This window comes from Ictalurus punctatus, chromosome 17 (genome assembly GCF_001660625.3).
Source record: "Ictalurus punctatus breed USDA103 chromosome 17, Coco_2.0, whole genome shotgun sequence".
Lineage (NCBI taxonomy): Eukaryota > Metazoa > Chordata > Actinopteri > Siluriformes > Ictaluridae > Ictalurus > Ictalurus punctatus.
Genome location: NC_030432.2, coordinates 19,092,941 through 19,108,378, shown reverse-complemented (window position 1 = coordinate 19,108,378; position 15,438 = coordinate 19,092,941). Strand labels below are relative to the sequence as shown.

Here is a 15,438-nt window from a genome sequence, read left to right as displayed (position 1 = left end):
TCTCTGCTCCAGGGGCACTGTGTCATTGCTAACCCAACTTCCTAACATGGGATATGCGAAGAAAAGAATTTCCCTGTGCTGTAATGTATATGCGACCAATAAAACACTCATTACTCATTATGACCATGGTGTCCTGTCCTCCAAATCTGGGGATAGCATGCTTTTCTTTCTCAGAGGCCAGGCACCCCTCCACAGCTGGCTAGTAGAGCTTGTGTCTAAGCATTGCTATTATATCCCTTTACAGACTATATGATGTTTACTGCTGAATCTGCTACTCGATTGACCTCACAGTGAGCAGCATTACTGATCAGTTTCTCCTCCAGTGTTGATTCCTGTCTCTGTGGTTTTCCCCCTTCATTTTTGCCACATCCTCTGCCAACTAACTGGCTAGCAGAGCTTGAGACATTGTGCGTGTAGTAGAACAGTGCTCCCTTGATACAGCATGATGAAGGACTATGGCCAGATGTGTGCCTTGTTAAAGTGCTGAGTGCAGACACACTGATAACTCCCTGGGAAAAAAAAAAACTTTCAATGTTGCATCACATGTGACATGCACTGGCAATTTGTTGGCACAAACTTGACCAGTTCTCCCTGCCTTGAACAGAATCTTTTCCTGTGGCCTGCTTACAGCTGGCCTTGTTGAGAGCAAGTGATTTTCTGAGGCTTTGCAGTGTTACAGCAGATGCACTGTCAAGTCAGCACATATGTCCAAAGCTATGCACTCCAAGATGATAGCCTATATCTAGTAACCAGTTCGACCAGACAGTGTGTGCCAAGTCAACATGCTGCTAGTTGTGACTTACTCTGGCAAAGCCAGACAGTCCACTGGGTCCCTGCTCTGGGACTGGCCTCACCACTTATAGACCATCCCTCTACCTTTCCTCTACCACTTATTATTCTCAATTTATGCAGAATTCAGCAACTTGGCTTCAGAGTCCAACGTGGTTCCAAGATGGCCAGTAAGACCTTAGTTCGCATTATTGATTTTGCTAGTTGAAACATGCCGGCAGCTTCGTCCCTAAGCTTTATACCTGTAGATTTGCTGTCTCGTTGGAACTTGCCACTCAGACTTAATCAGAAAATTATGTCTGAAGTCTAGCAGTCCAGGTAGACTTAGTAGTCTAAGTAGTCCAAGATACTTCTGTATGAAAGAACTCTTAGTATACAGGCATTGCATGTCCTTATGAGGAAACACCATTCTGTGCATGTTCTGTCCTTCTTGACTGGACCTGGTGCATTGTTTGTTCCCTAGGATTACATTCTTTCTCCAGGGACTGTCGAGTCCCATAGGCTGATTAGTACAATCCGCCTGGACCATACTGTACCTTAGAAGTGTGAGTTTTCTGCCAGAAGCCATATGACCTGACTTTATGAACCATTGCATCCATCAGTCTGCAAATGATATAAAGTTCTGCTTGTTGTGTGCCCAATGGTGTTAGTTTAAATGGATGGCAACTACCTGATCCTCTGACTAATTGTACCATTACTATGAGAGTACAATAAGGTGGAGGGTCTGTTGTGATTACTCCACTGGGCAGACAATGTCACCTTGGTCTATAGACAGACTATAAACCTAGCACCTACAAGGTGCATCTCCTCCTCACTTGCCTTATTTTGTGGTGTACCACTCCAGGAAGTCTCTACTATTGCTTCTTAGGAATCACCTTGCATATTTACCAGATTCTACAAGGTTAGTATCACCCCTTCCAGTGTTAAGAGTATGGTGGTCACCTCTCAAGGAAGTCCTGTTGTTGGTATACATTGGCCAAGTGTTTCACACTACTCCTGTGGTTAGAACTGGTGCTAATTCTGCACCAGCTCAGCAAGGAGGTTTGAAAGAAAGGTGGCTGTATGATGGTGGCATTTATTACAGGTATTGTTTCATATGTGTTATATGTCACGACAGGACTTTGATGGAATATCTCAGTGCACACATGCAGAAGGAAATATTTCACACTGCCCCTGAGGGTTATCCAGCATTCCTATTTTGACAGCTGCATATTTAACTAGCATTTTCATACCCTTATTCAGTTATAACAATTTTGAGATCAGTTAAACTATAAACTTCAATAAATCACAAACATTTAATTAAATTAACCATGGAGCACAGTTTCCAAATGTGATGTGATAAATGCATTTCATATTCATCACACATACACACACACATACACATACACTCCTCAAATATTCTGAGTGACTGTGTGAGATTGAATAAACCTAATAACAAATGTTGTTGCTGACAGGAAAACTCAAAATAAATTATAATGTGTCTTCCATATTAATAGGAAACATGAGCTTGAGTTAATGCATGCAGATTTTAGATTCTAGTACATCATCTATTAAATTGTCCATGCACACAGACGCAAGGGTGACACGTACTACTGAGTAGGCCCGTGACAGTATCAAATGTTCATGCCACACCACAATAAATGAAAAAGTTTCGTTTTTTATTGCTTACATCATTGATAAAGTCTTTAAAATAATACAGTAACTCTTCCAGACAGACATCATCCAGGATGAACAGTGGATGGATGCACCATAGGTGGCCTTGCCTAAATAATAACCATCTTATATTTACTCTCGGACAATGAAAAACAGAATTGAACCCTCAGGATAGCGAGCCTGAGAAAATATTTTTTCAGCTATAGATGGTCCGTGAGTGTAATAAAAAGTAAGTGTACGAAACGGGTACAGTACAAGTCTTCTTTACTCACTGATTATAGAATATATAAATATTCTGACACATTAGAAAGTCTTTAGTGCAGCAGAAATATCATTTTGTAGCTAACATTCGCATTTAGATTAGCATTGAATATTACTGACATTAGATAGCTACATGTGCAATGTGCTTACTTAACCTAAAGGTTCCTGGGTGACTGGAGCTGAAGGTCAATTAGCAGACATGTTAGTTGTGTTTGTGTGACGGCACCGAAACATATAATGTATGTTCTAATGTATTTGAAAATGTCAGGAAAACATCTCATCCGTTTTTTAAACATTGAAATATCTTATATCTCACTTCTTGTGGTCTGACTATACATTGAAAAATACATAAATAGATCAATAATTATATGATTTATTAGTTATGTAATGAGATTAAGAGATTACTCAGTTACAAACATCCAGATCGAGTTATATAAAATATATACAAACAGTATATGATTTTACAGAATTATAATGTTATATCGGTGTTAGTCCAATTTTCGAAAATCCAATCAAAATGTTTCAAAATTTACATGAGGTAAATTTGAAGTAAATTTCTAACATACTAAAAATGACATGAACAGCTCAATGAGTGTAATTTTAATATGTTAGAGATTTGGTGGCTTGAATGTCAAAACTTTGATGTCCCATACAGTATCATAAAACAGCATTTCACTCAGATAGAATGTTATAATACTAAGCTTACAGTTTGCCCTGATGTCTGTTTTTTTTTTTAATGAAAAAGCACAAACGTTGGTCAAAAAGTTGCCTATACAGGGAATTTTCTCCTAAATTGAACTCAGGCATAGTGACTGTCATAGTGACTATATATAAATATATCAATATATAGTAAACCTGATTAGTGAGACATGCCTACTGCTGAGTGATAATTTGAAAAAACTTTTATTTGACACAACAGAATCTTGCCTATTCCATATACTGCTATATCTCACGTTCTCTCTCTCTTTCTTTCTTTCATGCTAGGCTGGAGTAAACGTGTGGACTATGAGCCAGGTATGGGTAGTAAACCACTCTTTCCCAAAATGCACCTGGAGACGTGTGAGGGCACTGTGTCATCGGTCAGGACCACTGTTGAGCTACAGACCGGTCATATCGGGAAAGGCTGCGATCGAGAGACCTACTCAGAGAAATCTCTGCAGAAACTCTGTGGTGAGTTTAATGAGTCGGTTTGTGTTAATATGTATGATGCTGATAGGAAACTAGCCTGGATTTCACGCGGCTTTTACCAAGGTGATAAACACAATTCACAATTGCACTATTTCTTAGACAGTACTAGTTTGCAGATGGTTTGAAGAAGTCAGGGTTGATGATTGGCACAGAAAATTGAGATGTGTTCATGGCAGAACATCTTTTTGTTCAGTGCAGTCACAGAGAGTCAGAGTGTATCAGACATGTCTGGATTTTTTTTTTTTTTTTTTTGTCAAGAACAATTCATATCTGAAGGGAAAATCGGAATAGCCGATAAAAATTGAGAGGGCAAAAACCGTAAAATACAGGAAGCCTCGAGAAAAATCAATTGAGAAAAATGGCATTTGTGGCTGCAGTCAAGTTCCCCAGTGGAGGGCAAACTAAGTGAGTTGTCGAAGGAGAATGATGAAATAGGAATACAAAACTGAGTTGCAAAAGCTTTGGACCAACCAATAAGACGTCCATGTTTGCTTTGATAACATCATCTTCCAGTAATAATAGTGTTATTGGAGTACTGGAATACAAAGCATAATCCATATACATTTAGTATGTGATTTCTACTCGCTTACTGTCAAAAAAAACTTTTAAAAACATAATCTATTGGCCTACAAATTGTATAGTCCTATAGTATTTTCCAGCAAAAACAAAAAATACAACAAAAATGTTGTTAAAACGTTGTAAAGTTTTAAAGGCTAGTATAACACGGGTGTGTATTCAGCTAAATTGTCCTGTTGAAGCAAAACTCGAAACCCGGTTGCTGATTCTTGGCCACTGATGCGATTTGACAAAAGCATTTTGAACCGTTAAATGCTTTCCAAGATAGAGGTCACTCGCTCACTGGTTCGGAAAATGAAACAGAAAATAGCTGCTGTGTTTTTGACGAGCAGCAATAGTTCAAAGCAGGACATTTATTGAGTATATTCTAAAGCAAGAAAAAAAAAAAACGTTTAAATATATAAAACATGAGTCATCCTTGTGAGCGATGTCTTACCATGTATCTCACCATTCTTGGAAGTGAGGCCTCCAACCAAAAACATGAGAGGGTATAAAGTAGTGTTTTGACTCACTATTAAAATCCAATGGATACGGCAGTGCTAATCCCGGAAAATGGGAACTTTCATTCTCATCCGGAGTGTTCAAGTGTACAGGTTACAACCTACAAGCCAGGATGTGCAGTGGTCCAGCACACATGAAACAGCCCAATTTATGCAAAATGCCTTAATTAAATAAGATAAACTCATATTTACTGCTTTATTAACTCTGGATGTGAATGCTGGCTATAATGCATGGTTTTCTCTTTCAAGTGATTCTTAAAACGACATAGGGTTCACTTTGATCTCTGAAGTTGAAATCCCTTCCACAGTATCACAGATAAAAACTGTGTATTTCTGTGCAACCTTTCCCTGAGTGCAGCTTTTTAGGACTCCCAATGCAAAGCAACTTGGCATGTAAATCTCATTTAATAGATTTATGTTTTGTATTTTGTTAAAAGTGAAAAAAGTCCTGATAATAACATGAATATTGAGACAGGTAGCTAAAAATATTCCATAATATGTTGTTTCTGGGCTGTTTCTTGCTCTTGGAGTGTATAATGTTAACATCTGTGTGTATTTATCCTCTGAGATATTTTAGCCAGCTAGTTCCTAACAAGTTTTGGTGTGTGTTTTTTTTTTTTTTTTTTCCCTGTACTTTATGCTTTTAAAATCTCACAGAGGCGAGTCAGTTTTGGCTTCTGTTTGCTTTATTGTCCTTTACTGTATTTTATCTACACAATCTTATTGTTAGTAAGAGAGTAAGAATAAGGAGATCGAAACCTTTGTTCACCTTTGGTGTGTGTATTTGATCTAGAGATCTGTCTCTGCTTTTTTATTTTTATTTTTTTTTTATTTTTTTTCTTCTGTGTTCTAGTTATCTTGTTAACATATTTATTGATAATGGTGAGTGTTTGGTGTCCAAAAGCAAAACTTCACAACCCGGTTGCTGATTGTTGGCCACTGATGCAACTGTACACAGTTGTATAGGATGTCTTTGTACATTGTAGCATTACAATTTCCCTTCACTGGAACTAAGAGGCCCAAACATGTTCCAGCATGACAATACTCCTGTGCACAAAACGAGCTCCATGAAGACATGGTATGGCAAAGTTGGTCTGGAAGAACTTGAGGGTACTGCAGAGATCCCGAACCTCAACCCCACTGAACACCTTTGGAATGAACTGGAGTGCCTACTCTTACACCTTAGGAGTCTTGACCAATGGGACAAGAATGGTTTTACCTTGACATTTCCTTAAGCTCTTCCAATCTCTGATATTTCTCCAGCTTTCTTTCAATGCCTATTTCCTAAATACTGCAGAAAGTAATATAAAACTAATTGTACCACAGTGTTGTTGATTCTTGGACTTTTTAAAAAAAATATATATATATTTTTTATTTTTTTAATAAAGCAGTATATGGTAGGTCTATGTAAGAAAAGAGGCAAATCACTTTTAAATTGGCCACTTTGCTCTATATTTAACTGCTCTGACTAAATCTTTAAGGAAATGGTATCATTTATTAATTAGATATGGCGGAAGCTCCTACCTAGAGCTGCATGTTTACCCAGCCACAGAGCCAGATTTTCTTTACTTAATGTCTTCAGTAAGGCTACTTTGATGTTGGAGATGAGTTGTAGAGGATTATATTTTTTTCACAAAAATGAATAATTAAAGCAGGGGTATCAGGCTCATTTTAGGTAATGGGCCACATTACACTTAGTCTAATATCAAGTACACCGATAATGCATCAACAACTCATTTTAAATCTGTTCATTTTTCATAACACATCTGAACGGTGAGCGCATGTTCACCTCACGTCGCCAGGGTTGGGGGTTCGATTCCTGCTGCTGCCCTGTGTGTGCGGAGTTTGCATGTTCTCCAGGTTTCCTCCGGGTACTCCGGGTACTCCGGTTTCCTCCCCTGGTCCAAAGACATGCACGGTATGCTGATTGGCATGTCTAATGTGTATGTAGTGTATGAATAGGTGTGTGAATGTGTATGTGATGGTGGTCTGTGATGGACTGGTGTACCCCACCTTGTGCCTGATGCTCCCTGGGATAGGCTATAGGTTCCCCGCGACCCTGAAGGATAGCAGTATAGAAAATGGATGGATGGATGGATCTGAAGAGTACATTCTGAATGCACAAGCAGAATGAACATATTTGAGATTGGAAAAAGGCCAGCCAGTTTTCGTGAGTGTCGTTGTGCCCAGTGTAGCCTCAGGTTCTTGGCTGACAGAAGTGAAACGTGATCTGTCTCCTGCTGCTGTATTCAATCCACCTCAAGGATCTGTGAGTTGTGCTTTCTGAGAGGCTTTCTGCTCACCACAGTTGTAAACAGTGGTTGATTTACCATAGGCTTCCTCTTAGCTCAAACCAGTCTGGTCATTCTCTTCTGACCTCGCTCATCAGCAAGGCATTTCCACTCCCAGAACTGCGACTCATTGGATGATTTATTTTTTATTTTTTTAATCAAGCCATTCTGTATGAACTCTAGACTATTGTGCGTTTTAAATCCCAGGAGATCATTGGGTGTGATGTAATAAATTGTGCAATTCACAGTGTGTCTTGCACACGGTTATATGCGAAATGCACCTCCCTCCTTCATACATATTCATGTGATGGAAAATCACACAAAAAGTGAAAGGTCAGCACAAAATAAGGTGGAGAAATGGCAAGTCCTTGGGAAGTGATAACACATTCTGTTCGGTGTACTAAATTTTGGACGATTAGTGGTGCCCAGTTTTCCTCATGACTTGGTCTGCCTCCAAAAAGCAGGTATACAGTAAATTAACTTTAACTCCCTGTGAAGTGTGTGATGAGGAGGAGGGAGGGGCCAAACTGTGAGGACAGACACCTGGCACTAGTTGTGTAATCAGTGTGAGAGAGCGATAAAGAAGTGGCTGGAAGCGCCAGAGGGAGAGGGAGAGAGAGAGAGAGAGAGAGAGAGAGACAGACAGACAGACAGACAGACAGACAGACAGACACACAGACAGACAGACAGACAGACAGACACGTGTGCTTTCTGTTTCGTTTGTGTTTTACGTTCTGTTTGAGTTTTGTTTATTATTAAACTTCACATTGACGTTCAGCCGGTTCCCACCTCCTCCTTGCCCGTCCGTGAAGTTTGTTACAAAGCGCCTTTAAACACATAGTATTATTTGATGTGTCGTTGTAATTGCCACTGAAACAGGAAGTCGGGGTGGAACATATCGAGTGCCCCCTCCCCTTTTTTAAATAACCAATTAATTAGCTTACCTCATAGCCTGGAAACCTACAACTGTTGTCGGCAGGACACTTCAGATTCAAAATAGCATTTGATTGGACAGAAAATCTGATGAGAAGCTGAAGTGCAGAATGATGTCATCAAAATTGTTGCTCCGTGTTGGTGGTAGATAGAGAGTGTAAATTTTGAATGCATGCATCTTCGAAATATTGTCATTGTTTTGGAGCACACTAGCTTTTAGATAACCTTAAGCCTAACAAGCCACAAAACTTCAATCTTGATTTCATGGGGACTTTAATGGACTCTTCAAACAAAGTATGTGTTTTAATACTTCTTGTACATTTTGTCACTCAACTTCTATCACTCAGATCTGGCAACACAGGCCATAGTTCATATTTACATCACCAGCTTGAATTGTACATTCATTTCTTTGCATCTAACTAAGATATTTGACTCATTAAACAGGACTTTATCAGTATTTCCAATTTTATAAATGTCATAGAAGCCACAGTCGTGAACGAGACAAGATGAATGCAGTTTAAAGTAAGGAGAGTTGGCAAATGAAATGTTAATGTCAGATGCAGTAAGCGTTAAATTGTAAAACAACAAATTAAAAAGATGAAATGAAATGAAATCATAAATGGCTTTTGTGATTTAAACTGCATGAACTATCTTAGATACATTGCTGTGCAGTAGTTTTTTTTCAGGCTTCTTGGAAAACTTCAGACAGAATCTTCCAGAAACCTGGACTATTATGGTACACAAAATAAAAAAAAACTTTTCTCCGTAACAGTGTTTTTTTTTTCCCTTTCTACTGACACGCTGCTGCATTAGACATTTTACGAACGCATCTTTAATATGTACAAGAATATCTCGCTTTCAAATTCTAGTCTGTTTCTTCTCAAAGGTCACATGACTAGATACGCACACATCTCCCTGATCCTAAACTTGTGCAGACGATGAGACATTTTGCATGCCAATATGACTTCAAATGTCACACCCATATCACTGGAATTACCCAGTATATAAAATGTGACACTTTTTTGTGTCGCTTGTACCAACAATTTGACAGCCAATATTTCTAAATCTGGAAAAGTCAGCACTAGCAGGTGTTAATGACCGTGGTTAATTAGGACCTCGGATCCCTGTCGTCTTCCTTGTGTTCCTCAGTCGCCATGCCAGAACCAGCCTTCACCCGCCTTTCTAAAAGTGTACACATGATTCTGGTGCAAGGAAACACATTTAGCTTCACAGCTGTTGGCAGGAAGCTCAGTCTGAGTCCATAGAGAGCTTATGGATGTCGGTGTGATATCTCACATAGTAACATGCACTAAAAGACATTAAAATGTGCATTTGTGCCTTGCAGTGGAAGTGTCACTATGCAAGATGAAAAGAAGTGTTATGAGTCAAGGATAACAGCAAAACTGGCACCAAATTGGAGCAGAGGAATAAAGCGCTGAGAGAGAGAGAGAGATTAGGGGTTTTTTTTGAGTACACAACAGAAGTGTGCTTATATTTTTAGATGCACCTGCATTATAGCTCACTCCTTCAAAGCCCTGTGCATGAAGTACCAAACTAAGCTAAATTAACTTTCAAAACATTATTATTTATTGTTTCTTTTTTCTTACTTTTCTTTTTTTATTATTGTAAGGAATATAACACTCGGGGACCCTGTCCAGGGTGTACCCCGCCTTGTGCCTGATGCTCCCTGGGATAGGCTCCAGGTTCCCCGTGACCCTGAAAAGGATTAAGCGGTAGAAGACAGATGGATGGATGGATAACACTCGGGGCTGTATTGTGATTGTAAAATATCTAACATGATGTTGTGATGCTGCCCAACACGAAGCAGAGTAACGGCCGAAGCTGATTATTTTACAATAACAGCACATCCTTAAGTATTTTACACCTCTTATACCACAGCGCTTTAAAAACAATTGCCATTTTGATTGCATTGATTTATTAACGATATTATGCTTTTTAGGGCACACGGTGGCTTAGTTAGCACGTTCGCCTCACACCTCGAGTGTCGGGGGTTCGATTCCCACCATGGCCCTGTGTGTGCGGAGTTTGCATGTTCTACCCGTGCTGCGGGGGTTTCCTCCGGGTACTCTGGTTTCCTCCCCCAGTCCAAAGACATGCATGGTAGGCTGATTGGCGTGTCTAAAGTGTCCGTAGTGTATGAATGGGTGTGTGAGTGTGAGTGTGTATGTGATTGTGCCCTGCGATGGATTGGCACCCTGTCCAGGGTGTACCCCGCCTTGTGCCCCATGCTCCCTGGGATAGGCTCCAGGTTCCCCGTGACCCTGAAAAGGATAAGCGGTATAGAAGATAGATGGATTATGCTTTTTATCCATTTATAGTTGCATGTAATATTACAGAACATCCACAAGGCGTGTTAGTTCCTGTTAGCGCTTACATTGTAGCAGCTATAAAGGGTCATTCTCTCGATAGTCTCACATTTTTCTCTCTCTTGAAGTTAATACGACAAAAAGGATGTTTTGTGTTATGGAGAAACTGAGATGTGCAAACTCCTCTGTCCTAAACACATACTGAGTGTTGCAAAATGCTGACACCAGAGACTAATTCCATACATTTTAAAGAAACGTTTCCCAACAGAAGGTTTCACCACATCAACAAATATATGTTTTTCTGCTTGGATGAATTTTAGCATATTCCTCAGTACAGAACAGCTTCAAGTCTGGGATGTTGGTGAGTTTCCTCACATGAACTGCTTGCTTCGGGTCCTTCCATATTTTTATTTGATTAATATCAGGACATTGACTTGACCATTCCAAAACATGAACTTGATTCTTCTTTAACCACTCTTTAGTAAAATGACTTGCATGAGCCACTTTCTCTTGAGATTCAGATCATGGACAGATGTCCTGATATTTTCCTGTAGAGTTCGCTGGTATATTTCAGAATTCATTATTCTGTCAATGGGCCAGATGCAACAAAACAGCCTGAAACCATGATACTAGCACCACCGTGTTTCACAAATGGGAAAGGTTCTTATGCTGGAATGCAGTGTTTTCCTTTCTCCGAACATAACACTTCTCATTTAAACCAAAAAAAGGTCTATTTTAATCTCATCCATCCACAAAACATTTTTCCAATAGCATTCTGACTTGTCCATGTGATTGTTAGCAAACTGCAGAAGCGCAGCAATGTTATTTTTGGAGAGCATTGGCTCTCTCCTTGCAACCCTGCCATGCACACCATTGTTGTTCAGTGTTCTCCTGATGCTGGACTCATGAACATTAGCCAATGTGAGAGAAGCCTTTAGTTGCTTAGTAGTTACCCTGGGTTTCTGTGTGACCTCGTGGACTTTTACACATCTTGCTCTTGGAGTGATCTTTGTTGGTTGAACACTCCTGGGGAGCGTAACAGTGGTCTTGTATTTCCTCAATTTGTACACAATCTGTCTGACTGTGGATTGATGGACTCCAAACTCTTTAGAGATGGTTTTGTAAACTTTTCCAGCCTGATGAGCTTCAACAACTCTTTTCTCAGGTCCTCAGAAATATCCATTGTCCCTGCCATGATACACCTCCACAAACATGTGTTGTGAAGATCGGACTTTGATAGAGCCCTGTTCGGTAAATAAAACCATCAGCTGTATTTGTATATACTGCAGATATGGAGGGTTTAAAAGGACATTATTACTGCCACTGATTTCAATGAGGACACTGTGTTGATGGATAACACTCACTGACTCACATAGGCTATAAGGCCAAAAAAATAATAATAACTCTTTGTGTTATGTATGTTGATATGACCATGCCTTATCCAGAGCAGAGCAGTGCGATTCAACTCTACAAGGTCTCAAGGCTTCGATTCAACATTATCAGCTTGTGCACAGGAACACACATATTTGCATGGATGTCAGAAAATGCCCCTGTGACAGCAAATCCTCAGTGAGTGTTTTGATGACTGTGTGTGTGTGTGTGTGTGTGTGTGTGTGTGTGTGTGTGTGTGTGTGTGTATATATGCTTTCAAACATTGTGTCTGTGTCATGATGCATTTGGGTAAACATGCTAGCGTGAAGACTTACACTCAGAAGTCTGAGGCTGAGACTCAGAAGTCGGTTTAATCCACGGGGGATCTGTTTATTTTTGTGGGTAAGAGAAACGCCCTCCCACACAGTGTGGTTGAAATGAAGGCTGTAAAATGTGTGCTGTGCTGTGTTTTTGGCTACATTGGGTAGCAGTTGGGTGGGTTTTCGCTGGTGCATCTGCAGGGGAAAGTGAAAGAGACAGCAGCAGCTCATAAGCTCGGCTTTGTCGATGGCTCTGCTTTCTGCAGCTTTTCATTTCGCCCCAAACGAGCTGCCAGATGGGGAGAGTGAGAGTGATGATTGCCCTCCAGCCTTGCGTGTTTGTGCCTCGGGTACACGTGGCAGTGTTGTTATTAGGTGTCCATGTTGCTGATTCTGTGCCTGTGGCAGTGTTCTCCTCTGCGGCCTGGCATCATGATGTGGAGTAAAGGCTTGAAACACAGCTTTAGTGAATGTACTACTTTATTTGATGTTTACATACATTGGGCCTTTATAACACATCTGTAAGCAATGCGTAAGTAACTTATAAAGAAATGTTGGAGGATTTATATCAATCTTTATGTTTTTAAGTAGTATCCCTGCTGTAAAAAAAATAAAATAATAATAATAATAGAAACCCTCATAGACTTTGCAATGGGAATTGTATTGGTTTTAATGGAAACTGTAATGGTCCCTGTGGGTCTCTACTGATAATTTGTTGCGTTCTTTTGGTGACAGGTTATGTCTACTGGATACCATTAAGGACCAATAATGGTAATGGTTTTAATGGTTATACGATGGTTTATAATGGTATTTGTAGAGGAAACCATTAGAATTTCTGTGATGGTTTCTATTGTTCTTTGATTACATTGATCAACTTTGATTGCTTAATTAGTTATTTTTGAAGTATAGAAATGCTTGTATAGGAAAATAATCGACAGCAGGGTGGTGTGATGCAGCTTGACATGGCCCAGTGATTATTTTTTTGTACAAGAGCATGTCCCTGATGCCTTTTATTCTGCTCATACCACAGCGATTTGATAACAATTTTGATAACATCACTAACATTATGGCAGCTATACACAGTCTCTCCCTGACCAGTCTCTCTTTTTTGCTTTCTCTTGAAGATAATAAGGCAAAAAACACAGCTTGTCAGGTTACCGAGGAACTGCAAAGTGCAAACTCTTCTGTCCAGATGACCTTCCTGTGGAGGAAAACTTACTGACTATTACAAAGCACTGACACTGGAGACTCCTTCCATGAATGTTAAATAAAGATCTTCTTATAGAAAGCGTCACCATATCGACATTTTAAAAAATGTATTTTAATAACAACATTTTTTAACCTGTTTCTTATTAGGCTTATACTGTGTGGATCATCTGCCCTACAACTCCTTGTCAATGGGCTGTTTGTGTAGAAACAATCATTTATTAGAACGAGCACATCATTTCAAACCTGTCAGATGAAGATTTGCTTTAAATCATCGACCTTAAATGGCAATGAGTTTTGCATTTATAAGACTATTACGTAGACTCTCTCTACAGCTTCACTTATCCCAAGCCCATATGTCAGTTAAATGGCTAGAAATGTAATGGATCTGTAACAGATGTTTTTAGTTTTAGAGTGTGTTGTAAAAGCAAAACAGTCTACACATAGCGATAACTGGGTAAGCTTCTTCCCTCGTCCCTATTTCATGTAAAGACAAGATAGTACCAAGCACACTTCACAATATTACATTAGATATTAGACATAAGCCCCCAACATTCTTTAAGCAAGGCCTATGAATACGTTAGGAATGAAAGCACAACGTAGGTACCCTTCAAATAAGGGCTTACAGATTCTGCTATCATCACAGTACAGCAGTGAATATTTTAACGGTTTCTGATAACATTCACTTGGCCAGAGTATGGCTGGCACCGGAGAGGGGAATTAACTGACTAACTAAGTAACTTTTTAAAAAAAGAATATAAATGAATGAGTGAATAAACAAACAAGCAATTTTAATAAAGATAGATAGATAGATAGATAGACAGATAGATAGATAGATAGATAGATAGATAGATAGATAGATAGATAGATAGATAGATAGATAGATAGATAGATAGTTAGGTTAGTAGATAGATAGATAGATAGATAGATAGATAGATAGATAGATAGATAGATAGATACTGTAGGTAGTTAGGTAAGTAGAGATAGATAGATAGATAGATAGATAGATAGATAGATAGATAGATAGATAGATAGATAGATAGATACTGTAGGTAGTTAGGTAAGTAGATAGATAGATAGATAGATAGATAGATAGATAGATAGATAGATAGATAGATACTGTAGGTAGTTAGGTAAGTAGAGATAGATAGATAGATAGATAGATAGATAGATAGATAGATAGATAGATAGATAGATACTGTAGGTAGTTAGGTAAGTAGATAGATAGATAGATAGATAGATAGATAGATAGATAGATAGATAGATAGATACTGTAGGTAGTTAGGTAAGTAGAGATAGATAGATAGATAGATAGATAGATAGGTAGATAGATAGATAGATAGATAGATAGATAGATAGATAGATAGATAGATAGATAGATAGATAGATAGGTAAGTAGATAGATATATATATATATAGATAGATAGATAGATAGATAGATAGATAGATAGATAGATAGATAGATAGATAGATAGATAGATAGATAGATACTGTAGGTAGTTAGGTAAGTAGAGATAGATAGATAGATAGATAGATAGATAGATAGATAGATAGATAGATAGATACTGTAGGTAGTTAGGTAAGTAGAGATAGATAGATAGATAGATAGATAGATAGATAGATAGATAGATAGATAGATAGATACTGTAGGTAGTTAGGTAAGTAGATAGATAGATAGATAGATAGATAGATAGATAGATAGATAGATAGATAGAGAGAGAGAGAGATACTGCAGGTAGTTAGGTAAGTAGAGATAGATAGATAGATAGATAGATAGATAGATAGATAGATAGATACTGTAGGTAGTTAGGTAAGTAGATAGATAGATAGAGAGAGAGAGAGAGATAGATACTGCAGGTAGTTAGGTAAGTAGAGATAGATAGATAGATAGATAGATAGATAGATAGATAGATAGATAGATAGATAGATAGATAGACAGATAGATAGATAGATAGATAGATAGATAGATAGATAGATAGATAGATAGATAGACAGATACTGTAGGTAGTTAGGTAAGTAGATA

General features: G+C 38.6%; 1 protein-coding gene across 1 annotated transcript in view; it reads left to right on the top strand.

Moving 5' to 3' along the window:
* The window catches only part of clstn2b (calsyntenin 2b), a gene marked incomplete at its 5' end in the record, with an annotated part of 146,339 nt that overhangs the window by 66,558 nt on the left and 64,343 nt on the right, over positions 1 to 15,438 (top strand). The window contains one exon of the mRNA XM_047161260.2: positions 3,688 to 3,873. Coding sequence (XP_047017216.2) covers positions 3,688 to 3,873 — 186 coding nt within the window. The remainder of the gene's footprint in view (positions 1 to 3,687; positions 3,874 to 15,438) is intronic.